We start from the raw sequence: 27742 nt of genomic DNA on the forward strand, positions 1-27742 counted from the left end.
ACTTCACTCTCAGTGTGCAGGCTTACTGAAGTTTCCAAAAATAGCATGGTAGCCTTCAGCTATCAGGCCCCTGTCCAAATGGAACCAGCTCTTAGTTTGGGTTCAGGAGACAGACACCCTCTCTATTTTTAAGATTAAGCTTAAGACTTTCCTTTCTGATAAAGTTTATAGTTAGGGCTGGATAAGGTGGCCTAGAACAATCCCCTAGTTATGCTCCTTTAAGCTCAGGCTGCTGAGGGACCTCCCATCATGCACTGAGCACTTCTCCACAACTCTCTTTTCATTCCTGTTGGTTATAGCACATCTGCATGCCATTCACTTTCATCTACTCTCCCCCACAGTTTGTGTTCTGTCCTCATCTCCTCCCACTCTCCTTTCTCTCCATCAACCAGTCACAGCAGATGGCGTGGTCCCTCCTTGAGCCTGGTTCTTCTGGAGGACTCTTCCTTTCAATATGAAAGCACCTGGGGCGGTTGTTGTTATGAATTGGCACAGAAAATAAAATAAAAATGAACTGAATAATACTACATGTGAACTACTAAATATCTTGTATGGTTTTTAATTTTTATCACTGTTTTTTAATGGAAAGCACTTTGGTCAACCATGTTGTTTTAAAGTGCTCTATAAATAAAGTTGGATTGGATATTTGTGTAGAATTTTTCTTCATTTCTTAATAATGTTGCAACCTTACTTACTGTTATGATTTACTGATGTTATTTAGTTCAGTATGTTTCACTGTAAAGGTTGAGGATGTGTGTAAATAACAAACCCCTGTTAAGGAGACAGGATGGCTAGCCTTAGCGACAAGTCCACGTTGACCAGACAGATAAATGAGGCGATTGTCACTCAGCAGTGATAATGGGAATTTCTCAAGGACGGGAGGAAGTTATCATAACAAGTTTAAAACTGTTCAGTCTCTGTGTTCTGGAGTAAGATAAACCACCCGTTCAACCTACCATGAAGCCTTGGGCTCATTGTGCCTCACAGCCATTCCTGGGGAAAATGCTTGCTCTAGCAAACCGAAGCCACACTTTTGCTAATGCAATCACACATTTTTACACACTGGAACTTGATCGTTATTATTTACAGGGAATAATAACAGTTTCTGAGAAAATAAAATTCTATCCACTTCTTCTTTTCACACCAAAACGAAACAGGAAACTACATTTAAGTTTAAATCAGGAAAAGTATGTAAATGGGAGGTCTGCTTATCCTACTGGCCATTAAATTTTTTTAAATAAATTAAAATCACATGTATTTTTTCAAACTCAGTATTAGTAATTCCTTTGAAGTGTGTACATATTGAAAACACAAAAGTCCAACTCTCACTGCACACTCCTGTCCTCAATCAAAATACAGGCTTCATCTCGACATCCAGGCCTCACTGACTGAACCTATCTGCTTTATTTCAGCTGGTCTGCGATCAGTTTGTACACACCTGCACGGCAGCGGACCTAGTGGCGTGTCTGAGGAGGCAAATCTGACTCAGGATCTGCAGCACAGTGTGTCGTGTGTAAGTATTTTTCCCCACTTCATAACAGAAAAGAGGAAAGCAGGCCCGCCATTTCCCCTCCTCAGTGGTCTCTTTTTCAGTCCTAGCTTGTAAAGCCGACCGACGGTGGCGGCGGCGACATCGGCGGGAGGAGGCGGAGGAGAAGGAGGAGCGGCGGAGGTAGGCAGGCGGGCAGGCGGGCAGGCGAGCGGAGAGACGCAGGGATCTGGTGTGCCACATCGGGATGAGAGCGAGGCTGAGATCCGGGTCGAGTGAGTCAGCGAGTGGACCTTGCAATCACGGCATCCTTAAAAACTGACTGATTCTGGACGGAGCCGAGCGGCACAACAATACATAAACTACCGAACATTTTTTTTTATTGTTGTTGTCATTTTTCGCTTGTCTTTATTATTCCGCCCTCCCTCGGTCTGCGCCTGCCATAGCCTTAGTTCTGATTTTCATTTCCACCAAGCTGGGTGAAGCGGGGGGGGTCCGGTGAGGTAGCGGTGTAGGAGGAGGTGGAGGGTTTATTAATTTTTTGCTGTTGTTATTGTTTTCGTACGAGCTCATATCTGAAGGCAAACCCAGACGAGCCTCATATTTTGACAGCCTTTTGTTGCACTGACTGGAAGCGAAGATGTCGGGGCAGAGCATTACGGACAGGATAACTGCAGCCCAGCACAGTGTAACGGGATCCGCCGTGTCGAAAACAGTATGCAAGGCCACCACGCACGAAATAATGGGCCCGAAAAAGAAACATCTGGATTGTGAGTATCTTTAAACACCACACGGGTTTTGGGGTAAAACCACCACTGAATTTTTTCCCCAGTGGAAACTAAGCTAAGCTATATCGATAGCTGAGCTATTAGGCCTCAAAGCCTTTAGCACAGGCTACGTAGGCTAAGATGCTAGCGCTTGCTCATGACAGGGAGATTAGTTATATTGTTTAAACACTGACCACAGGCCTTCTTGAAATAGTTTTGAACGTAATTACGGAATCTTAAGATTGACAGCCTTTATTTATGCTTACAGTTAATTTAGCCTTTTCGTTTTACATATAAGTTGCTGTAAACCTAGCTTTTTTTTCTTTTAGCTCCCACTACTTCCTATATTTACTCATAGCTTGAAATTATAGCCGTAATTCGCTTATGTGACTGCTGCTTCATACAGAAAATCCTTACAAAATATATCAGGAAGCTGTGGGCCCTTGCACAACATTTCCAGGAATGCTCTCATCTTTAGTGGAGTGAGTGAGTAATTTGATACCTGCTGATACACTGAGGTGACACTGAAGGAGCAAAAAAGAAAAATCACAGTTTGTGCCTGGAGTACCTTAAAGGACACAGACAGTACATGACACATCTATGACAAGAATACATATGCACCCTGACGCAGGCACAGGGGCTTAAACCCTCCTCTGACTTATGAGTACATCAGAGGGGTCACTGCTTGTGTGTACTTAAAGATGTAGCGGTAATATTTTTCTGCATTTTGATCCACAGAAATTAAAGCAATGAACATGGTTTTATGAAGGCCCTGTGTCTTCATAAGAGTTCAGTGTGTGTGTGTGGAGGGAGGGGGGATTGTATATTTATCTACCATGTTCAAGGCTGCTAACCCAGCACAGTGGTTTTTGGACTCAAGAAGCTAAAACTGTGGTGAGTATTTTGGGTTGATGGTAAAGCTGCAGGTTCCACACCTGTTGTTCTGCTCAGACGACTCCCCTGAGGTGACATGAGTGAAAGTTGGCAGAGTCATACACTGTTGGACTGATCCCAACAGAAGCCATAAATCCAGCGTGACTGAGATGCGTCTCAGCACACACAGGACAACCTGTATGTGTGTGCGTACATAATGCCACAAGGCCCTCTTATTGTATGTTGACACTTAAGAAAGGTCGGTTGTCTGGGTTGGCAGGCTTACTTATGTTTTCTCAATTTTTAATCTCCATTTTGACACAAATTTTCTGCATTTTGAGTAAGTTTAGGAGGATTACTTTCACTAGAGAGTTGAAAGTACTGTGAATGACTGGAGACACACCAGAACGATACATGTGGTGCTTTTTAAAAAGTGCGTTACGAGTAAAAGAAGCTACAGTTAGCTTAATATCTGTAAATTTTAATCTGTATAATCCTCAGAATTCTTTCAGATTCACATATTTCACAAAGTTTTAAAACACATGACTAATGACAGTAAAGGTGTGTGTGTGTGTGTGTGTGTGTGTGTGTGTGTGTGTGTGTGTGTGTGTGTGTGTGTGTGTAGTCGAGTGTTTCAGGCTCCAGATGCATGCAGAGGGAACATTATAGGAATCTGATCATTTATGCGGCCTATTGTAGAGACTGAAAACACATTTGAGAAGCTGTAGTCTGTAAATGTTTTATTTTTTTAGGTTGTCCTTAAATCTGGATATAGCAGACACCTTTTTTTAATGGAGGTTTTCAAGTGTAAGAAGAAAGTCGAAGTTCTCAAATGTCAAATATCATTCAGTTTAATGCAGATGTAATAGAAGTTTTTCTACAGTCCGCATCATTGTTAATGAAATCGGCACTTCTTTTATCAAAGGAAAAAGTAAACAGGACAACCAAATGTTCAGTTTTGTCAGTTTTCAATACTCTGATGCACTCGGCAGTATGTGCGTATGTGGAATGGAAGAAGAGCTCAAAGTGCACAGTAGTAAAAATCAAGTGTATGAATGTAGCTTGTAGTGTAGCTGAACTTTGAATCTATTAAAACTATACAGGTGCTTCATAAATAAAAGTCCAAAGTCTGATAGCCACCTCTTATGTGACACTGTCTGACTGGTAATCATAATCAGCTTTAAGTAGACATCATTAACATAGACTCATGGACTCATTAACAGTTTGATCCACAAAATGCCAGAAATTTTTAAAAAGAAAAGAAAAAAGGTGTCTCATAGTTTAAACCTCAACCTTTACTTTAAAGTCACATTTAAGTAAAGATGGGGAATTCAATAGCAGAGTGTGCAGAGGATCTGCAGAGTAGTTGATAATTAATTTTGTTATTCAGTTAATCAATAAATTCTGTTAGTTATTGCTATTAGTACCTGAGTGACTGCTTAGTTTGAGTAGTGGAGGTGAGGAACGAGTGACGCTGAGTCAATGGGCCAAAATGTAACTTTATTTTATGAAACATGTCAGATCAGTATTAAAAAGTTCACAATGATCAGTCAAAACATGGTGGAAGAATTTACACACATTTACATTTTTGTCATTGTTGTTTTTTTAAGTTATCACAATAAGTAACTAATTCATCATTTATATCCTGTCTTATAGCTCCTGTGGAAAGCCTCCTTTCTCTTAGTTGCTCTGTCCTCACTCTGATGCATTTTAGGACTAAAGGCATGTTTAAGATGACACACTAAGACTGATTTCTGGGTCACAGGCACAAATCAGTGTTATAAAAATACTCTTTTATATCATTGTGCTCGCATAGTCTCTCTCTCTCAATTTTTTTTCCAAGATAAAATAAACTAGCAGCAAATAATTATTCTCTATTATAAATATTCTTATAAATAAAGCCCTGTTTTTAACACGTTCTAGCTGATCCTGCATTGATTGTCGTTACATGGATTTAAACTGCATAATGAGGACTAAATGCGGATTTATTTTTAATGCACAGTTCAGTGGCATCACTCATTGTCATGACAGTTACATGAATACATTTGTGTCTTGTGAATTGATTCACTTAGAAATCGTTCATGTCAGCCACTGTGGACATTTAGCAGGCTGATTATAACATGACAGTGCTGTCAGTGCATCCTCCTCCCCCATCTTCTTCCTCCTCCTCCTGCCTCGTCTCCTCTCTGTCGTCGTTTTCTTCTCTGGGCAGTTCAGCCACCCATGCTAACTTCTCTGCTGCTGCTTCTGTGGAAGGTTATCCTGTCCTACTTAGAGTCCCCCGCCTTTTGAAAAGTCAAATATAGGACAGAAATGGAGGCCCAATTACCTCTTCAGTCTGATCGCTTCTGTGAATGGCAGGGTCATTAGCACTGATGTACTCGGCTGCTTCGAGTAGTATCATTCAACCAGCATATGGGTGCGGGGAGAGCATATGATCAGAGGAAGTGGGACAGAACATGTATGGTTAACATCTTATGCCCTGCACTTTATACTGGTCTGATAGAAGGGTGGTTTGCTGCCAGTAATAAGCTAGATTAGTTTCAGGTTTCTGCTGCAGTGATCCCTGATTGTACTCAAACAACAGTATGATGATTTAGTCATTATCATGCAGATTTTATGTGGAAAACCGCTTTTCTTAAATACCCTTATTTGGCCAATTTACCTCACTGCTCCAGAGGATTTTGGATAGAATAATAGCAGGACTTCAGGACTACAAGAACCTTTTGTTACTACCTGATCTGTAAGTTACTGGTGTGATTGTTTAATTAACTGCATAGACTTTATGTGAAGCAGAAAAAAGCTTGGCAGATGTTAGAGGAAACAGCACCAGAGCTGCCATTAATAATACAGAGATCAACAACGCAGTATAATTTTTTAGGTGCACGTATTGGACTTGGAGATTTGTGATCAAATATTCACCTATTTTATGTCCAACAATATGAACTTAAACTGTAAAATGACTAAACGAGATGGGAAATACTCAGATTTTAGAGCTGTTGGTCACATTTGTTTGGCAAATGATAATTCTGTTATCCACATATGTTGGACAGTTTCTTAACAGTTTATCATTTACAGTGTCCTAGCTGATTGTATTTTATAGTATTATCAATGGTGTTTTCTGTTAAGCTGATGGTGTTGTGTTAGATTAGAAAACATCAGTAACATAGTTGGTCTTTACAGCATTTTTAGATAATTTTGAACAGTCTTCCTTCACCATTTTCAGTTTTGTCTCGACTGATCGCCAGCACAAAACGTAGTAATGTGAATTAGCCTGTGTCGCAATTTTTGGGATTATTTGCCAGCGTTGGGGTTAACAGGTGAACAAGTTGAACTACTGTGAGCACAGTGACCTGCTTTGGAAAACATGGAAATTAGATGAACACCGGAGACCAGTTTTAAGTTTGCGCATCTGTTGTTAGTTTCTAATTTGTCACAGTAGACAGCGGCAGGTGTTGGTCTGTTTGCTGGTTCAACATAAGGCCTGTCTGACAAAAAAAAATGATACACTGGGAATGGATTCCTGATGAACATTATTCAATGTTTGTTGGCATAATATGCATCTAAATCAGCGGACAAATGGGAGCTGTTGGGATCTCAGGCCACAGGTCAGAACAGTGGAGCTTCAGATAAGCCATAAAAAGCAGTAAAATGCCTCATTCAGACTGCAGTAGACAACACTGGACAGCCTCCAGTTATTAAAAACTGTAATTTAACTGTATGAAATCTCTTTTGTTTTAAGATTTGATTCATTGCACCAACGAGATGAACGTGAACATTCCCCAACTGGCTGACTCGCTGTTTGAGAGGACCACCAACACCAGCTGGGTGGTTGTGTTTAAATCCCTCATCACTACACACCACCTCATGGTCTACGGTAACGAGGTGAGACACTTGATCCCATTCCCATTACGATCCAAGCCAATGAACTGGTTCCACTTTAATGGCAGAATATTTGAGTGTCTGTTTCACCAATTAGTGATGTTGCCTTAACTGTTGTCACGCCTCCTGCAGCGTTTTGTCCAGTATTTGGCTTCAAGGAATACACTTTTCAACCTCAGTAACTTCTTGGACAAAAGTGGATTACAAGGTAACGTTTTTTGTTCTTATCGTGGAAGTTTCAACAAAATACGTAAATTGTGATAAATGCTTATTTGTCACCTCCTGTCTTGCGTTCCAGGCTATGACATGTCTACATTCATCAGGAGGTATAGTCGATACCTGAATGAGAAAGCAGTTTCATACAGACAGGTTGCCTTTGACTTCACAAAAGTTAAACGCGGGTGAGCACTGAAACCGATTTCCTATTCTACAATAAAAGCTGTAAACTTGCTTTCCCTTTAAATATGTTTAAAGAAAGAATGTTTACATCTGAAGCAAATAATAATGCTCATTGTGACTAAAGCTGGGTTGTTTTAATTCATCAAATAGTGAAATATAGTGATCAGTTACTCACGGCTCAGAGAGGTCTTTAAATACGTTGTCTAAATTGGCTCTTTTTTTGCATTTTTGACTGTTAAGCCGTCTCAGCAGAACTTGTATCAAATTAATAGTAATAACCCATTTTTTAAAAATTACATAGAGTCAAATAGCAAATGATAAATTAATCAGTTGATCCACAAAAGATTAATTGTTGAGCATTTTTATACTTCCACAGCAGAGTTAACAGAATTGTTGTAATTCGTCTGTAATTTGTTTTCCAAATAAAGTTTAGTATATACTTTTTGTTGTTGTAATGGAGGAACATGACACTCAGTTTGCTGGACAATAGAGCTTTGTGCTAAATGGTACTGCTTGTTCTGGCTTCTCCAGTATAAAGATTTCAATTTTTAATTTTTTAAAACAACTTTTTGAAGCTGTGTATGTTTAACCTCCTAGGACCTGGCGTCCACATATGTGGACATCACATTTTGGGTTATTTAGACCAAAAGCACGGTGGCAAGGTGGTTAGCACTGTTGCCGCACAGCAAGAAGGTCCTGAGTTCAATTCCAACATCAAGTCTTTCTGTGAGGAGTTTGCATGTTCTCCCCGTGTTCGCGTGGGTTTCCTCCGGGTACTCCGGCTTCCTCCCACCGTCCAAAGACATGCAGCTTGTGGGGATAGGTTAATCGGATAATCCAAATTACCACTAGGTGTGAATGTGCGAGTGAATGTGAGTGCGAATGGTTGTCTGTCCCTGTGTGTTAGCCCTGCGACAGACTGGCGACCTGTCCAAGGTGTACCCCGCCTCTCGCCCTATGACAGCTGGGATAGGCTCCAGCGCCCCTGAAAGGGATAAGCGGAAGCGAATGGATGGATGGATAGACCAAAATACTCAATTTTGCACTACAAGGGCCTGATATCCTCTTACGAGGACATTTTACTGCTACTGTTCTATCAAAATTTTAAACGAATATCCTCATATGTGGCGCTTATTTTTCTTAAAAACAAAAATAAGGTAAAAAAAAAAAATTGGTAATTCTTTGTTTTTACATTCATATGCCCCAATATGCCCAAATATCAAAGAGAAATTAAAAATGCATGCCATGGAAGAGTTTGGGTCTTAGGAGGTTAACTGAAAATCTCTAGGCTTCAGATTGATCTCCCCTTCAGCTGTGACAAATTACAGCAACATTTTCCTGTTCTGTTTTGTTTTTGACATTTTAGAGCCTGCTGACAGATTTATCAGTAACTATTTGCAGCACTATCATCAGTGTAAACCCATAAGTCAGTCTGTTTTAATATCTGCACTGTTTGCTTCCCCATGTCTCCTCTCCTCGTTGCCCTCGCCTGCTCCGACTCTGCGTGTGTCCACACAGAGTGGACGGCGTAATGAGGACCATGAACACAGAGAAGCTGCTGAAGACTATCCCCATTATTCAGAACCAGATGGACGCCCTTCTCGATTTCAATGTGAGTTTAAGGTGAAGCCCCCCCCCCGTGGTTCTGCAGCTCGTGTAGTAAGAAGCTGCTCATCTGGAGTGTGCAGAGTGCACCGAGACTGCTGTATTTCCCTAATTCAGAAGCAGACTTTTTGTTTTTTGTGTGGCAACAAATCGCTGTGCAGAAGCTTTAAAGATAAATGTCTCGGCTGATTGCTTTCCCTCAGGTCAATGCCAACGAGCTGACTAATGGAGTCATCAATGCAGCCTTCATGCTGCTCTTCAAAGACTCCATCCGGCTCTTTGCTGCTTATAATGAAGGCATTATCAACCTGCTTGGTAAGACCTTTGCGGACTCACCTTGTCTTTGTAAATCCTGTGCTGTTGTTGGCCATTACAAGTAAATACAATGTTTTTTTTCTTTTTTTTATATATAACCAAACAGAGAAATACTTTGACATGAAGAAGACTCAGTGCAAAGAAGGTCTGGACATCTACAAGAAGTTCCTCACTCGAATGACCCGGATATCAGAATTCCTGAAAGTAGCAGAGGTAAATTAGACTACATTTATCTCCACAAATGCTCCTGCTGTCGTGAGTGCAGGGAAGCAAACACAACTCGCTCTTTCTTTCTAACAGCAGGTGGGAATCGATCGAGGAGACATTCCAGACCTTTCACAGGTAAGCGTCAGAAAACCTGAGGTTTCCACTCTTATTAGGAAGACTTTTCTTTTCTTTCTGTTATTGCCAGCTCTAACTGCTTTTTTTTTCTTTTTTTGATTCAGCATTGTCCTTGTTAGACTAGAATATAGTATACTCGGCTCACATTTTATTTACAATTAGGCACTTTGCATGATTTCCTTCTTGGGCGCATGTCTGCCAGAGGAGGCGGTCCTCTTTTCCAGTTCCCTATCCTCTTTCTTCCTCTTCTGAATCTCCTTCTTTTCTTCTTGCCCCCAGTACCTTCTTCTAATTCTTCTGACAGTAAATAAAGGTGTGGAGTCCTCACACTATAGTTGAAGCCTGCATAGTGGCAGATGTTTCATAATTTACAGTAAACTGTGCACACTGTTGTGCTCGTCTGGGGGACCAGTTTTACATAAATAATTTACCCCCGAAAAACTGCAGCTAAGAAGCCTTTCCTCTCACTGTCACCACCTTTATATTCTGTATTTTCCCCTTATCTTTCCACTTTAGTTCACAGTTTGTGTAAGTACTATCATTCCACTCTTCTTCTTCTATGTCCGTGACTTGCCTCAGTGTTGTCTTTTTGCATGCCTCTGCTCTGACTCTCTCCTACATCGTGGTGAAAAACAGTTGAAGGAAAAAACACTCGCCGTGGTAAAATTCTGTTCACTTTTGGTCATGTTATTGAGGTGTAAGCAAGCATAGCTCATCTCCTGTAAAATGGCTGCCCCGTTGTGCTTAGACACCGCCACTTCAACAACGGCCGGGTTGCTGAAAGTGTTGTGGTGCTGTACGTCATCCCACACAGATGTTACTCTCATCCAAAGTAGCTCTTTGGCTGGAATGTAGTTATCGATCAGTGGTGGGTAACTAATAGCCCAAAGCTACCAAAAACGTGCAGATCAAAGACATAAATTGGCTGTCTACACCTGAGTTTTCATGGTGTGGTGTTTTGTACTCCATCTTGGTTGCTCACCACTGTCTTTTATGGTCTTCATGTCTATGTAGACTACATTTTCTGTCTCAGGAAGTCACTGACTCTATGTTCTCTGTCACGACAGGCTCCTAGTAGCCTTCTCGAAGCTCTAGAGCAACACTTGGCCTCTTTAGAGGGCAAAAAGGTCAAAGATTCCACTGCAGCCAGCAGGTATATAAATCCTCTTATATTTGCCTTGGATCACAGCAACTACCTCAACATTTATATTAGATCAGTCATACTGACTTATCTGTGCTGCACTGCATCTGGTGTGAATTTGTTTCCCTGCAGGGCCAGCACTCTGTCCAATGCTGTGTCATCACTGGCCAGCACAGGGATGTCTTTCACTAAAGTCGATGAGCGAGAGAAGCAGGCGGCTCTCGAGGAGGAACAGGCTCGACTCAAAGCTCTCAAGGTTAATGCATTTTTGAAACGAAAAATGAAACATTATTTCACGTGGCATGCATTAAATCTCCCCAGCGTTGGCTTTTTTTTTTTTTTTTTTGACTGGACTTCATTACTCATCAGGAACAAAGGCTTAAAGAGCTCTCCAAGAGGCCTTCATTTGCCACGACTGATACATCACCAATCTCCACCACTGGGGGCACTATCAGCACAGCACCAGCCATTGATCTCTTCTCTACACCCAGCTGCTCCAATGGGTACTGCTTAGATCTATATTTTGTACTTGAAAAGAAAGCGCTTCAGTAACTAATTTATAACATATAAAATTGTGAGTAATTAGGACATGTAGGGAACCTTTGCCGGCATTGTCGTTGCAGAAGAAGGTATCAAACAGTCACGATGAGATGCTCATGCTAGTAATGACATGAGAGGATGTACATGTGAGATAGCTGAAGCAGTTTATTAATCAGCTGAAAAGTATTTTGTTGGTTTTCTTGATTTTGGGTTTGAGACTGGTGATCATTCAAAAAATTACATGATCTCACCGTGTGCCCAGGGAAAGGATAACGGGTACGTTTCACCCTTCATAATGCTTCCTCTTCTACAGCTGCAGTCTGTAACCCAGAGGTGTAGTCAGTTTATTATCACATTGGCGCTTGAAGCAGCCATTAGAAAATGAGTACACTGTTGTCATAAAGGGACAGACATGGTCAACAATAATATTCAGGTAGGCGGTGGCATTTAAGTGACACTCCGTTAGTGCAAATAGGCACAAAGTGTGCCAAGAAAATGTCCCCACACCATTACATCTCCACCACCTGACTTAACCAAGGCAGGATGAATGCATGCTTTCATGTTTACACTTAATTCTGACCTCACCATCTGAATGTTACAACAGAAATCAAGACTTCCTGAACAACAAATGTTTTTCAGTCTTCTGAAACATGCAAATTTTAGCCTCAGTTTCCTGTTCTTAGCTTAAGAACAGCGTCAATTGCACTTGGTGTGGTCTTCTACTACCTGTAGCCCATCTGTGCACAGAGATGCTCTTCTGCATACTGTAGTTGTAGTGAGTGGTTATTCAGGTTACTGCTGCCTTCTTCCTCTGACCTCTAACATCAACGAGGCATTTTTGCCCCAGGAACTGCCACTCATTGAAATATTGTAATGCTCGATTTGAACTTCAGCAGGTTGTTTTGACCTTGTCTACGTGCCTCAATGAATTGAATTGCTGCCATGAAATTGACTGATTATATACTTGCGTTAATGAGCAACTGAGCAGGTGTACCCAATAAAGTAGCAAGTGAGTGTATTTACACTGAAAAGCTTAAGGGAGAGACTTCTGGTTGGAAAACACATGCTTCTATATTAAAATAATATACTAATGGTGGTTGGTGGTATAAGATGATGTATTTCTGGATCAGGGAGCACATGACAAAGTAAAAGTTTTATTAAAGTGATTTTGCTCAATGTGTACATTTAAATATGACAAGAGCTATGAAAGCATAATATTTGATTTAGAAACAAAAAAGATTAACCCTTCCCCACTAGAGCAGCCTTTTCGGCCATTAACTCCAAATGGTTATCTGTCAGAAGAGACCAGGATAAACACTATAATCAAGCAGTTTCCGGGGCTGTATTATGGATTTGTTTACCAGGCTTTTTTCTTCTGTCCACAGTGCAGTGAAGATGGAGAGCGACCTTTTTGACCTGCAGCCTACTTTCCAGCCCTCCATGCAATCAGGCACCACAGGGCTTCCAGCAGCGACAGCATGGGCAGGTGAACTGTCGCCTCTCCCATCACGTTCCAACCAACATCTGCTTCTGGACTTTATTTGTTCTGCATGCTTTCCTCTTGTTGTTGTCTGACTCTGAATCCCACATCTTCCTCTGCTCTTCACTTTCTTCTGTCTTTTGCTTTTCTGTCTCTCTCTCTCTTTCTTCTGCCCGCATAGATCCTTTCACGTCTACTGAAGCTGGAGATGATTCCATGCCAAACCTTAACCCTTTCCTCTCAAAACTCGTTGTCGATGCCACTCACTTACCTGTCGTGTCTTCAGACGGTGTTAGCTTTTCCTCTAGGACATCTGGTCATGAAGTGTTTGGTGGTAACAAATCATTTTGTTTCTCAGAAGTCTTGTCGTGCTTGTTCATTTCTGTGTAGCTTCTTATAAGCATGATTAGCCTGCATGTTTTCCCTCTGCTGGTTTAGTTTGAATGTTGATTACCTGTCTGCTTATACACATCTCAGTTCTCTCTTCCTGTCTTCCTGTTCTAAGCTCAAGCTCAAATTACGTTAGCTTCTTAGCCTCTTTGTGCCTCTCATGTACCAAACAGGGTCCTCCATGTCCTGCTATGGAGGTAGTTTGGGCTCTTTTAATGAAGTTTGGTGTTGCATTGTAGTGCAAAGATGCCTTAGAGCTTTAAGTGGAAATATGTTCTTCTTTTACCAACACTATTTTTGATTCTCCAGATCGTTACAATCCCTTTATTGACACAAACTCATCCGTTTCAACCAATTACAAACGCACAGTGCGGATAGAGCACTCCATCTCAGGTACTATGATGGCTCCCCATCACAGCCTATGTTTCCTGGCAAACATAGGATCCTATGCAAATCCCCCTCCCTCCCCCAAAGAGCCATTATTTTGTCATCCATGGTAGAAATATAGGCAGAAACTTGTGTTAAAGGAAAGGTCTGACATTTTGGGAAAATATTTTAACAAATGGTAATATTTGTTAAATTAGGGTTAGGTTTGGTTAGGTTGCTGGGTTGGATCAGTGACTGTGACAGCGTTGCTCTGGAGCTGTTCCTTAGTGATTTGGGGCCATTTTGACCTGGTAGCATCACACTGTTGCTGCAAATTTATTGAAGCACATCCATGATGCAGCTCTCTTGTTCCACCACATCTTAAGTATATTGTGTTGGGTTGGTCTGGTGACTATGGAGGTCATTTGAATACACTTAACTCATTAACCAACTTAACTATTCAAGAAACAAGTTTGAGATCATTTGAGCTATAACCCATTATGCTAGTGGAAGCGGCAATCAGAAGTCAGGTACACTGTGATTGTAAAGGGGTGGATGTAGTCAGCAGCAGGTGATGAAATGATGCTCAGTTGGTGTTAAGGGGCCTGAAGTGTGCCAGGAAAAATCCTCTACACAATTGCATCACTACTACCAGCCTGAACTGTTGATACAAGGCAGAATGGATCCATCCTTTCATGTTTATGCTCAATTCTGACCATACCAACTGAATATTGCAGCAAAAATCGAGACTCCAAATCCAGGCAACATTTTTCCAGTCTTGTTCAGTTTTTGTGAAGCTGTGCAAACTGTAGATTTGTGTTCTTAGCTGGCAGGAGTGGCACCTGATGTGCTCTGTAAACCCTAGAGATAGTGTGGGAAAATTGCAACAGATCAGCAGTTTGTGAAATGCTCAGACTAGCCTGTCGGCACTAACAACCATGTCACGTTCAAAGTCACTTGAGTTTATGTCAAAATGTAGACAGTTTGAACTCTTTTAGTCAGTGTGTCACTCAGAAATAATACTACTGTAAATCCCCTCAGACTGCAGCGTGAGCCAACCAAAACTCTGGTACTTCTTTACAGTATCACAGTTTTGTTGATACTCTCTGCCTGGTTAAAGGACTAGGATTTAGTCAAAAGCCTTGTGTAATGTTATTTTGAGCTTTGAGACTTTTTCCTTAAATATTTAAAAGCCATTTCTTTTATGTGGGTTTTCAAAACATGCAGAAACTATTGGTCTTTTCAATCAGTGTAAAAAAAATAAATAATAATAATTCACTGGTTCATGCTTCTCATCAGCAGCAAAACAGTTTGACATTAAGCAAGCTATTTAGCAAAGTCTGACCAAGCTAGCTGCCATGTGACCTTTTGTGAATGCTCACAGCTGCATTACTTGCTTGACAGGAACAACTGCCAATCAAAATATAATGTTCCTCCAGCTGATCCGATCTACCACCAGCCATTTTCTTTAGGTGTCCACCTATTTTCAGTTTTCATGTTAAGCTAAGTGTAACATATGCTAGTCTGATCAATTAGTATTAATCTCCAAAATGTCAAACTATTCCTTTAATGCTTGCCTTTGGGTTGCTGCGGTACATATCCACCTCAAATTTTGCTTAAGAGTTTAATAACTTTTGTACATGTTAGCTCTCGTCTTTCTTTATGTAATATTGCTGTCACTTCCTCCATGTCTCTCGGCCTGGCCTTGAAATACTTTCTTTCTTCCTGTCTTTCTTTTCTTTGTGTTCTTCTTGCTTCCTGTGGCGTGTCAGACTCCTTCTGTGGTCCAGTGTCCATTGCCCAGCACCTCCCACATCAGGCTCCCTTCCCCACTGAGCCCTCTTCTGTAGCAGGTCTATTCAGAGGTAGAGTACTGAAGGCATCTCTCTGCCTCATTCATCAGTAGATCAATGCTTTTTTTCCCCATCCTGTAGAGGAAGCTGTGTTATTCTGCTCTGTGTTCAAATGTCTAGAATTTCTGTAGTTAGAAGTGCTGGTGCAGAAACCTTGGGTCCAGGCCGTGGTCAGTTTTTAGAGTATTTCTCATCTTGTAACTGTGTAACTACAGCACTCTTCTCTTTCATCTCTCTGAAGGATACTCAACACCACAGGCCCCTCCACAGCCATCAGCGGGGGGACTGCAAGTGGACTTTGAGTCAGTTTTTGGAGCCAAAGCCACAGGCAGCAGTAGCCTCAATTCTGATGGTAAGGATTTCACATTCAAGTGAACTGGCAATACCAGTGCCATAGCTTTTTGTCTCTTAGTAAGGCAGACAGTGCTTAATTATAGTTTGCAGATGATGGATCAAAAACAGTCCTTCACTTAGCTGAAGAAAGTTATTTTTTTTTCCTCAGGAAAAGGGGGAGGAAATATCTGAAAGATAGTGGACCACATTAATGTTTTGTTTTTTCTACCATTTATTTTAGCTGTAGTTGCTTGAAGAAAAACAGCGAAATCTTGCTATTTAGAACTGCACTAAGTCATGTTATTTGCTTTAGATAGCTGTGTCTGGTCCTGACGTCAGATGCAGCTGAAACACCTGCAGCTCTCAGCCCCATCTTGCAAGTCGCCAATGCAGGAACATACTGTTGTTTTTCTTCTGGGTTATTTTTACCCCACACTGTCTGTGTGTCTGCAAGCCGCCAAAAAACTGCATATAGTGAAGAAACTGACAGATGATAGACTAGAGATGGACCGATCCGATATTACGTATCGGTATCGGTCCGATACTGTACTAAATTACTGGATCGGATATCGGAGAAAAATAAAAAATGTAATCCGATCCATTAAATATCACGAAAGCACCTCACAAAACTTGCAACACGCCGTAACTCACCTCAGAACGTTAGCACGTCGGAGCAGTATGCATCACGTAATAGAGCGGCTGTGGCATGCGGGACCTGTCGGTGGTCTGGATAGCATGTGGAGCTTCGCTAGCAACCCGGCATTTCATCTCCGACAAAGTTATCCCGAGAGAAGTAAAGCAAGTGTGTAAGTCCATCTCTGAATGTAAAGCATTCCTGCGTTAAGCTTAACAAGCGACTGCCTCTTCTTGCTGCTACTTCAATCATGAAACTGCTTAACGATCAGCTGATCGGCTTTTCTGTCGCGAGTCCGTGTCTCTAGTTTGCTTTTGGCCCACTTTGCACCAGAAAGAGGAAACCAGCGGCTGAACAACAGCAGCACGTTTAAGCTTGATCAGCTGTTGTTAGAATGTATTTAATATTACTTTCTACTCGAGGATCTTTTTCTACGTAGCTGACGCTGGTAACTGTGCAGGGGCGGATCTAGCAAAGTTTAGCCAGGGGGGCCGATAGGGCATTAACAGGGAAAAGGGGGCACAAAGACATACTTTTCTTTCTTATTCTCATTTAAAATGTCTAGCTTTTAATAAATAATTATCTGACAGCCAAAGTTTTAATTTGATGCAAAATGAATAGAAGTCCATTACTGTATATAGTAACTATTAAGTCTTATATATATATATATATATATATATATATATATATATATATATATATATATATATATATATATATATATATATACACCCTAGTAAGCTATAGTACTTTTTCCTTTGGGAAGGTACCATCTGTGCAGTCTGCAATTTTGTTGAAGAAAGATGTTGAATCTATTTAATATTTCTTGAAAAATAATTGATTTCTGTGCATTTTTTTTTTCACACTGCATCAAATTAAGGTTAATTACGTCGATTAAGCATCATGAGGTGGAGCGTGAGGGGTGGTTCCTAGGGGTGCAACGATACACAAAATTCACGGTTCGGTTCGGTTCGATACTTTGGTGTCACGGTTCGATATTTTTTCGATACAAAAAAAATGTTCATGCATTTTTAATTTGTCATTTATTAAAATTATAAATATATATTTTAACTCAAAAGTACAGTTTTTAAATTTAACCCTAACCCTTGTGCGTGTTTTTTATTTTGACAGCGAATGCGCACCTGCGGACCACTTATGTGCAGCCCTGGTTATATAGCTCGTCATATTGCAGCCACAGAAATTCTTTTGTCCATGAAACCATAAAGCTGCACTTTCTTTTTGCCTTATAGTCTGATTTGTCATAACTTCTCCGTTTTGTGGTAAGCTTTTCTTTGGCTGTCACTTCTTCACCCTGACCTGTCTTATTTGGCTCAGCAGAACTGAAATGCTTTTACACACGGACTCACATAAGCTCAGCGATTCTCTGCGCGATCAACCTCTCACATGTTTAAGCTGCAGGAGATTTCACTTGTCATGTTTGCATAGTAAGCTAACGATTAATAAGACGATGTCAGAGGAATTGGTGCACAAATTATCATCACTCACAGATCAGTGCTGTCGCTCTCTATACACAGTTTGCGCGATTGCAAAGTGAAAGCAAAAAAACAAGCGCAAATTCAAACACGATTTCAATATGTCACATATTGACAGTGGCTCACCGATGCCAATGACATAATTACCCAGCTACATTTCTGAAAGAATGCAAAAGCATTGACATATATTTTTCCTTCCTACAATAGCCCGACGGGCAGGGCAGAGATAGATTTTGGTAGCCCGACTGAAAAAAATCGCTAGCTCCAGGACGTCGGGCTAGCGATATTGCAAGCCCTGTATCTGATTGAGGAATCACTCATCTTTGGAAAAGAGAGTTTATTACAGAGAAATGTCTCTTTCCAAAATAAAAGCTATACTATCCGCTTCTTCTGGGCTATATTCTCAGCAGCATAAGGAGAATCATGTGCTAACAGCTGTCTAAATGACTCGGCTAAAGTTAGTAGCATGCTTGTTGTTTTGGTCTTTGCACTAGGATGATGTCTGCGTAAATGTGCAGTCATATTCGTTGTGTTCCCACTAGTGCTTTCAGGTTAATCTCGTTGAAATGACCTTAACGCCACAACACGGCAAATCTCCGTTAACGAGCTACCGCCGATCGCCCCGTGCATGGGGCTAGACGGCCAACACGTTAACGAGCTAACTGCGCTAACACACTAGTTCACACCAATGTAATTGAGCATTGCATGGCACATCCAACATACTGTTTTACTTTAGTCCATGACTCGCTTACCTTCAGGGTCATACGTCACATGAAAACCAAAATAATTCCAAACGCCAGATCTGAATGAGGGTGGGGGAGGTCCATGTGTCTTGCTAGCTTGCCCTGCGCTCTTCCTTCTGACTATGCTGTCTGTGTGGAGTGCTCAGTGGATCTGCGCTCGACAGTGCAGCCTAGTAGTCGAACGCAGATTCACTGAGCGCTCCACACAGACAGCATCGTCAGAAGGAAAGTTGATAAAATAAATTACAAATGTTGTATTGTTCGATACATATGCGTACCGAACCGAAAGCACTGTATCGAACGGTTCAATATCGATACGAATATCGTTGCACCCCTAGTGGTTCCCTATTTTTTATTTATTTATTTTTGTTGTTGCTGGGAGTTGGAACCCTATTAGTTAGGTTGCTTAATATTTATGCTAAGTACTCTTTAAAATACCAGAATAGTGAGGATGGTGTAGGTTTAAGTTTATTAGATTGATCAGTATTGCTGAACTATGAAATATTTTTTTTGTATACAGGTATAACAGAATAGCTTTAGTGTAGTTGTTGTTTTAAACTTGAGTATGAACTTATACAAAATGCAGCAAGATATTTAAAAAACAGTTTTGTTGATTAAAACACACTATATCGGATTCATATCGGTATATCCAAATTTATGATATCGGTATCGGTATCGGACATAAAAAAGTGGTATCGTGCCATCTCTATGATAGACCTCAAATCAGAGTTAGGCTAAGAAAATTTTTCACTCGTAGTATTTTGGTGGGTATAATTGATTTTAAGAAGTGTTTTAAACACTGATAACTTACTGAATGTGCAGAATTTCAATGATGAAATAACAAATTCAATCTCTTCAAATCATCTGTTTGAACAGAGAATGAAAACAGTTTCCAGAAAACCCTGAAAGGATTAGAGAGTGATTATCAATGCACTCTAAACAAAAATGGCACCTTTGTTTTATAAGAAGGAATAAACCACATAACATACAGACCATTATATCCTTTTCATTTATATAATCAGTCCGAAACAGGCACACACCTCTAGCACTTATTGGTGTTTTTTTCTTTTTGAATCGCTCAAGAAGAAAAAACCCACTATTTCACACGTTGTTAGTGGTTACTTTAATTTCTTTAAAGCAGATGCTGCTAACATAATATGTTTTGCTTGGGGGAGAAAACTGCAGAACTCGTAATCGGCATTGTAAACTGTTTTGGTTCGCCCTTTTCTGCCCTCATAGCGCTGTTTTTGGCCCAAACAAGCAACTGTTTTCTTTTCTTTCTTTTTTAAAATCTCTAAATGTCACTTGAAGCTATCTGGCAACACCAAACTGCAGAGAAACATCATATTAATTAGCTACTAGCTGGTGCCATACCGCTGGCAGCTGACGCCAAGGTGTGCATGGAAAAGAGGATAAAGGGACCCTGATCACGGCTGCTGGATACTTGTTAGTTCTGGTATAACACAAGTGTTGCAGGAACTTTAATGATTTCAGCTGTTGTCAGCTGTGGCCATATCTTTTTTTCCAGGAATAGGTAGAAGCCAAAAACTGAGCTAAAGGGCTGAAAACAAAAATCCAAATGAATAAAAGTGTCTTTTTTTTTTTTTTTTTTTTAATAACACTGGAGGTACGTTAGTCGCATTTGTAGTAATTTTATGTTTACTAGATTAACGAAAAAGGTAATACTGTGTCAGCTGGCACAGAAGGATTAAAATTCATGAAAAATAGAATTTATAATAAGAAAATAAGCCCCAGTTCTAAGTGTTTGTTACGGACGGTCTTTGTCATTATTACATTGTGACGAATATCTTTTCTTTTCTGAGCCAGTCCTCTGTTCTGTCTTGTCAGATATTACTGGGGGTATCCTGAAACCGACTCTTGCCGGCTCTAACCAGCCGTCCAATCAGCAGCCAGAGAAGTTGGTGTCAGATGACCTTGACTCCTCCCTGGCCAACCTTGTGGGCAGTGAGTGTGATGCTTTGCTTTTAGCTGCTCTAATTAAAGCACGTGTTCATTAAAGGGGGGGGAAACATTTGCAGGCTAACAGCTGCTCGTTGTATTTCCTTTTTCAGACCTCGGCATTGGAAATGGCACGATGAAGAAGTAAGTGATGCTTCGTCGCTCTGTGTGTGTGCGTGTGTGTGTATGCGCACGTGCGCTTCAGCGGCTCTGTGCTCTCGGGCCACTTAAGGGCTGGCGCTAACATTGGCTGTGTTAATCCGCAGTGACATCCACTGGAGCCAGCCAGGGGAGAAGAGGATGACCGGCGGCACCAACTGGCAGCCCAAGGCGGCGCCAACTACGACCTGGAACCCTGTCTCCATGGTGACACAAACAAACTTTTCACTGCAGATTTTTTGCTCTTATTCTGTTGTCAAATAGAGAGCTGACATGAAACCAGAACATCTGGGTTCTCTTACATAAACTCAAAATCTGTTACTAATTACATCCATAGCTATAAACAGAACCTTGGAACAGGTACTGGTGCTTTAAACAGTCTATAACTGTCTGTAGTCAGATACACACATATATATATATTTGGACAAAGGCACAGTTTTGGTAATTTGGTTCTGCACAACAGCTTAATGGGTTTGAAGTAAAGTGATGAGGCTGTGATTGAAGGGCAAGTCCTCAGCTTTTAATCACGGTTTTAACGAATTAAGTCCATTTTTAATAGGTTCAGAGTAATTGGACAAATTAACATAAAGATATGGGCATTATTTGAAATACTTTGATGCTAAATCAAGCAAAATGCTGAGTTTCCTCCCTTGAGATGCATCGTCAGGTCTTTACGAATTTGCGTGTCATCCTTGCGCAGGGGCCATGCTAATCTTCTCTGTATCGTATCCAATTTAGCGTACGCGCTTGCCGAAGCAAGCAGGTCTTTACCACAGCCACATTAATACAATACTTGTGTTAAGCTCCTTGAATTAAAGCTGAAAGTCTGCACTTCAATCAAATGTTGATTGCTTTATTTCAAACCCATTGTTGAGGTGAATCAAAATTACAGCAGTGTAAAGCTATGTTGTTCAGGATTCTTTTAATGAACGTTTCGCACAATCAGTGGAGCTTAACAAGCCCTGGAGGGCTTTAGATGGCAGACATTAGTGCTGGAAAACAAAGAGTTGCTGCACGTTATTGTCGTGGGAGTAGAGGTTTTTATCTGCTCATAAAGTAACCATCGTTTAATTTTGTCAAAGCCTCAAAGGTTTCCATTTGTTGCGCTCCATATTTTGCAATATGAAAAGTAAAGAATCAGCGTGCACTGACAAGGAGGAGGTAATTAAAAAGGAGCTAGACCAGCTGTTGAGTCGCGACCTTTGTACCCCTGTCACCGTGGCTGTCACATTTAATGTTGTTGCCTTGCCTTGTCTTACCTGACCTGTTTGTGTCTCCTCAGCCTCCGTCGATCATGGCCTTCCCTGCCACCACACCCACAGGCATGATGGGATATGGCATGGTAAGTACGTGTAAAGCTTCTGTAAAACTCATTTCGTTTGAAGTGTGAAAGAAAAATAAGCTGGATATCCATTCAGGAAGTTGTCAAATCAGCTTGTTAGATAAATATTTCCCGTGCTCTTTATCACTTGGAGAATTAATTAAATGCACTTAAAGTGGGTCAAGTGACTCATTGTTTGCTGATGTAAATATTCTCAAGGCTGATAAGTAAAGTGAGAGGTGAGTTCTCAGTAGTTTTTATTTAATTCAGTCTATAAATATTAATATTCAGTTTTCATCAGCAGATAGATCTGAGAGATTCAGGATGATGTGATTGTGTTGTTTGTGCTCACTACTGACCCCTCTGAAATTGATGTTTAACTTGCTGCAGCCTCCACAAATGGGCTCTATGGGGATGATGAATCCGCCCACCATGATGTACTCCCAGCCGGTCATGAGGCCACCCAACCCCTTTAGCTCTGTGTCTAGTGCTCAGGTGGGTGCACGTTAGTTTGCTCCGGGTTGATGCACAGTAAAGTTTGCACAGTTATCAGGTTGAGTAAACTGGTGTATCCATTGTGCTGTGATGTGCACCATGATTAGTCACTGTAAGTTTTGTTGTCAGTGTGATATTGCTGAGGATGATGACAGTTTTAACAAATGAACCCTTCACTCTGTAGAGCTGAATGGGACAAAAACTGTGAATCATCTCCCTTGTTTTGACTCCCTGTTCCAAAAAAAAAGCCTTTTTTCTTTTTTTTTTAATTAACCCTTCTCTCATACATCACAGCTTCTCCAGACTAATCTCATCCCTCCTTCAGTCTCTGTACTGACTCTGACTTCTCCTCTGGTCCTCCTACCTCCTGTATTTCTCCCTGAAATAGCCCTCTGCAGCCTCTAGTCCTTCCAGCCAGAGTCCTCTCCGAGCCCCTGGACAGGACCCGTTTGCACACCTCTCTCTCAAGGATTTCTTGTAGAGCATCTCTTTAGGTACATCATGCTCTTTGCTTGTGGATGCACCTGCATGCTTTGCATGTCCAGTTATCCATTTGTTTAATTTGTATTCAGTATAAATCCATCTGATTAGATGTATTGCTTTTTACTAATGTTAACGTGGTGTTGCTCAGATTGCTTGCCTCATTGACAGATTTAGCCATACTCATTCTAACCCCTAGTTCATCCACTATCACCACATGTTGCTCAAACCTGTTTTCTCTGAACTGTGTAGACATTGGTGAACTAACAGCATGTTTGCTAAGCTCTGACCTAACATATATATATACTAATGATAAATGTCTCATTTTGCTATCAGAAACCTACGTAAGCAGTAGCTGCTAATGAAGCTAATGTTATATCCATGTATTAGAGAAATTAAATTAATCATCATGATCCAAATAGAGTGTTTTATTTTATGTGAGAAACAAACATTGTGTTTGAAATGATGGCGTTAGCAGATAGCGTAATAGAAATTAACAACTATGTGGGATTTAGCCACTAATCTGAATTTCACAGTTGTCAGACTAATTTCCATCAAGTTTCTATTATTGTAGTGTAACCACACTAATTAATGGTGGACCTAATTCTGTTAACTACTGTAGCTTAAATTAGGAGAAGTTCAACGCTGCTAACAATTTCTGTACCTTTTTTTTGTTTGTTTTTGTACTCTGGAAGTCTAAAAACAACAAGTCCTGCCCTTAAGAAACACTTCGGCATAAATTTGAATGCTCTTTGTATTCATGGTGCTGTCGTTGGCGAATGTGCTCATGAACAGGCTGGTTCATGGTTAACAGTGTTAAGACTCCTAGATATGAAGATTTTGGGTTAATTTAAGGTCCCAGTCACATAGGCCTAGAGACTAATCAGTAACAACCTGGATAAAGAAATATTCATCCCCCGACCATTTGGCAAGTGGTTGTTGTTAGTTGCAAGATGAAACTGGTTGCCAATCTCCTTTCGATTGCTTTGGTTACTTGCAGTTTGGATGAAAGATGCTGCTCTTGGATTCAACAGTAAGGCAAAAGTTGTGAATGGTCTGTTTCCAGTTTGTCACATTTCCCAGTTTGACTTCCACTGGGTGAGCAGTTGACAGCTCAGGATCTACCATCCAAACTACAGATGACCATGGCAATCTGTCAGTGATCGACGCAAGGAGGGGTTTTTTGGAGCAGCACCCTCTTTTCAACAGATTTCACCTAGCAAACTTCAGCAACCACTTGGGTTTTCCCAAGCAGCCAGTCATCAACTGGTCTTAAGGGCCTATGCGACTGGACCTAAGAGAGAATGCTCCTCTCTTACTTGTTATCACTGCCAGGATATATCAGTGTAAGGTTTTGACTGTTAACAGTTGCTGGACTGGATTATGTCTGCAGGCATTTTAGTGAGTTTCTAACATTGTGCATGACCTTTTCTTGCAGATGCAGTTCATGTAATTTGAAGGAAGTGACTCTTGGAAGATGAAAGCACCCAAGCAGCAAAACTTTGTCCTCGTTGCAGTCTTCAGAGAAACATTCACACAATGGTGCAGCGACTGTCAGAAACCATGCTAACAATGTCCAGATGACGTTTGGCGATAGCTCACACCCATTATTCTATAACTTGTCCGAGACGTCGAGTGATGCTGCTGTCTAACCCACCCACCCCTTAAGAGGACTCCTTATCCGTTTTACAGTGTAATCTGTAAAGATAGTTTTGGGTGCTGAGAAACTTAAATGTTGATGTATTTGGACATGCTGTGGTTGGATATAAAGGGTTGATGTTCAGAGGGGAGGGAGTGGAAGGGAAAGTAGAGCAGTCCTTCCCTTTCTTGATCCAGTCATCAGTCATCTATTCCCTACGGTTATTTAACTGTCACTAAGTAGTGATGCTAATGACGTTTACACCTGTTTAGTTTTTGTCTTTTTTACCGTGTTTACAGTAGACATTCCTTGTGTGTTGTTTGTATTTATTTATGATTATTGGTTTAAGATTGGGGGGAAAAAATAATAATAATGTAAAAACTACAGAACACGTGGGAGTGCTTCAGCATTAAACAAGGATCTCAGACTATCATTAAGAGATAGAGTTAAAAAAAAATAGCTATTATATAAATGACACCTATTAAGCGGAATGATAGAGCACTAAATATTCTTTTTGTGTTAAGAAAATTTTCTACTAGGTGAAGGACTTCACAGTCCCCGTTGTAATTAAAGAGCAGGGGTTAGAGTACAAGTCAGTTAACAGTATATAGTTGATTCTGTGCCTAGGGTTTTACTTTGCAATGGATCAGTTTTTCTGACTAGTTGGAAAAAAACAAACAAAAAAACAAAAAAATAACACACTTCATCCACGAATCTGAGGCGTCGCACTGGGTGGTGGGCTCCATTTGCTTTAAGCTTGGCATGCCATTGACTCACTGACTGTAATCAAGGCTGCCTTTACTCTGAATGTGAACGAGTTGTCTTCATGTTGCACACATCTTTCCACACTGCAGTTCCTCAGTGAGAGGGGGCGGGGGTGGGAGGGCGGATGGCGTGTCCAGTGGAGGGGAAAAGAGTCGCAGATTAGTTGTAAATTAATTGTATAAAAGATCCCGAGGGCAGGGTGGCAGAGGAGACGCACTGTTGATCGGTGCTCTGTGTATATAAAACCTGACTGTTCTTTGAACGCAAACGTTGAAAGATGTATGAAATATGAAAGCAATTCAATCAAATTTGACTCTACCTAAGTTTGATTCAGGATATTCTCTGCGTTTGTCTCCGCAGATGTTTTCTTTATGTAATTAGAACGTGTAGCAGACAATGACTGAAGTCTTTTCTTTTCTTTTTCAAATAAAGAGCAGCTTCCACAAACTCTTGTTTATGTTTTGCTAGTTAATAGTTGAAGCAGTTTACCTGATAGCACTGGATTATAGCACGTTTTCACACAACAGGCTGTCACTAAATTATGTGCTGAATCTTGTGTGGGCGCAGTGTGTTCCAAGAAGTTTTTCGGCTTTAGTGAGTGAAAATCAGGTATTTTAATTGGCTCTAATTAGCAAAAACACATGTTAGCGCTTTATGGTTGTATCACTGGCCTTTCATCCAATATGCTCACATCTGGCTCCAAAAAAATCAATCAATCTTTCATATACAGTCTATACTTAAATCATAGTAACATACTAATAGAAACAAATTTACTCTCCAGTTTGACTGTCTTTCAACCCTTAAGTCTAATTGGAAGATATTAAAAGAATTTGTAGCTTTTGACATTAAATTTTTATGTTGATCACACCTTGCAGGGTTGGGAGATTATTTTTCCAGGGGGCTGCATGCACTAGGAATGGTGTGGAGGACCACATGGATAAACTAAACTCAGTTCTGCTCAGTATAAATTTGAATCTCTGTGAACTCATTGGTGTGGCTTTGGGGAAAATGAATTGCCCACCCGTGCTGTAGTAGGATTGGGATGCTACATCACTATTTGTGGGATATCCTGATCTCAACTGGGAGGCCAATCTGAGTCTGCTGAATATGGTTTCTTGTAGGATTAAGGGTTAAACACTGCAGATTAACATCTGTCCTGTGAACCCTCATGTCCCTAGTAGTTATCATTAATTCCTAAAGTCTATTTTAGTAGGTTTATAAAAAGATGCACACTTCTAAAGGTTTTGTGAAGAAGAGAATTTAACATTGAGACTATAATGGGTTTTTTATTCCAGGCTGTAAACACGCTCATTAGAAGTCTGTGGACATCAACTTGCTTCTGAAGCCAGTCAACAAATGGCCATTCAGTAAATTGCTGCTTGGGATGAGGGAGAGGGCTTGATGAGTTAAACACAAGGCCATCAAACAGGAAAGCTGAGTAGTGATCCTACGTGAGGCTGATTTTTAGACCACATGTATACACCCTCAGCTGCTCTGATGGAAGGCACTTAAAACAGAGGGGAGAGTGTTTCCTTTATGGGTTTCTGTCTACTTTATCTTTAAGATCAGAGACTCACCTGAAGGATCTTATCCAGCAGATGACATCCTGCTTTAGTAGACAACATAGTCACATGGTTACTAACCAGTTGCCAAAGATTTTTAAGGTCTTTGGTTCAGGACAGTTGTTTTGTTTTTTGCTGTAGGGGTCACAAGACGGTTAAATGATAAAGGGAAAAATATTCCGTAGACTAAGGTTTAATTTGCTGACTAGAGAAGTCAGAGTCTAAAATGTATTAGACCTAAATAAAATCAGCACAATTCATGAGCTATTCAAATATAAAACCTATAACAGGATTTTTGTGCAGCTTATGTCACAGTTCACTTTCCAACCGTTTTTATTTGTGCTCTTCCTAAGCTGAAAACATGAAACCAGGAAGGACTCAGGTGTTGAAACTGTGGCTGTGCCCTGAAACCACATCAGGGTCACCGTGGGAATATTTATGGTCTGCTTACTCCAAATAATTTCACAGCATTCAGAGTGCAGGCGGAAGGGAAAACAGTGCCTTGCTGTAAGCTTGTATTTGAGGTTTGGGCTGTCCTAGAGCCTCGCCTGCCCGTGAGGATGCTCACACCCTTTTGTCAAACAGACCGATGATGTCAACGTGTGTAAACTGGAGACACCTGCTGGACACTACCTGGCATTACACCACTGACTGCATAATTCATTTATATTTAAGTGTTAGATCAGTTAAAATTAAAGCTTGAATTTGACATGAAAC

At 40.7% G+C, this 27742-nt stretch overlaps 1 protein-coding gene and 1 non-coding gene across 11 annotated transcripts; one reads left to right on the top strand and one right to left on the bottom strand.

Annotated features, from left to right (window-relative positions):
• The first annotated feature begins 1380 nt into the window (after positions 1-1380).
• Positions 1381-25910, top strand: picalmb (phosphatidylinositol binding clathrin assembly protein b). 10 transcript variants are annotated; one of them, XM_076873269.1, is made up of 25 exons: positions 1381-1513; positions 1594-2259; positions 6872-7014; positions 7144-7219; positions 7310-7412; positions 8929-9022; positions 9219-9330; positions 9437-9543; positions 9631-9672; positions 10309-10332; positions 10740-10825; positions 10946-11069; positions 11183-11316; positions 12739-12839; positions 13015-13167; positions 13533-13616; positions 15362-15454; positions 15684-15794; positions 20494-20610; positions 20718-20748; positions 20871-20970; positions 22046-22105; positions 22475-22579; positions 22968-23073; positions 24498-25910. In XM_076873269.1, exons 2-24 carry the CDS (start codon positions 2130-2132, stop codon positions 23058-23060), a joined length of 2223 nt encoding a protein of 740 aa, XP_076729384.1. In that variant the 5' UTR covers positions 1381-1513; positions 1594-2129; the 3' UTR covers positions 23061-23073; positions 24498-25910. The 10 variants fall into 10 exon arrangements, with proteins under 10 accessions (XP_076729384.1, XP_076729386.1, XP_076729388.1 ...); XM_076873271.1 differs by lacking the exon at positions 22968-23073; XM_076873273.1 differs by lacking the exon at positions 15362-15454 and having other exon boundaries at positions 1382-1513.
• Positions 21419-21524, bottom strand: LOC112431821 (U6 spliceosomal RNA). The gene has a single exon (XR_003022671.2). It is a non-coding gene; the product is annotated as a U6 spliceosomal RNA (small nuclear RNA).
• Positions 25911-27742: the final 1832 nt, after the last annotated feature.

The sequence above is a fragment of the Maylandia zebra genome, linkage group LG14 (assembly GCF_041146795.1).
Source record: "Maylandia zebra isolate NMK-2024a linkage group LG14, Mzebra_GT3a, whole genome shotgun sequence".
In the NCBI taxonomy this organism is placed as follows: domain Eukaryota; kingdom Metazoa; phylum Chordata; class Actinopteri; order Cichliformes; family Cichlidae; genus Maylandia; species Maylandia zebra.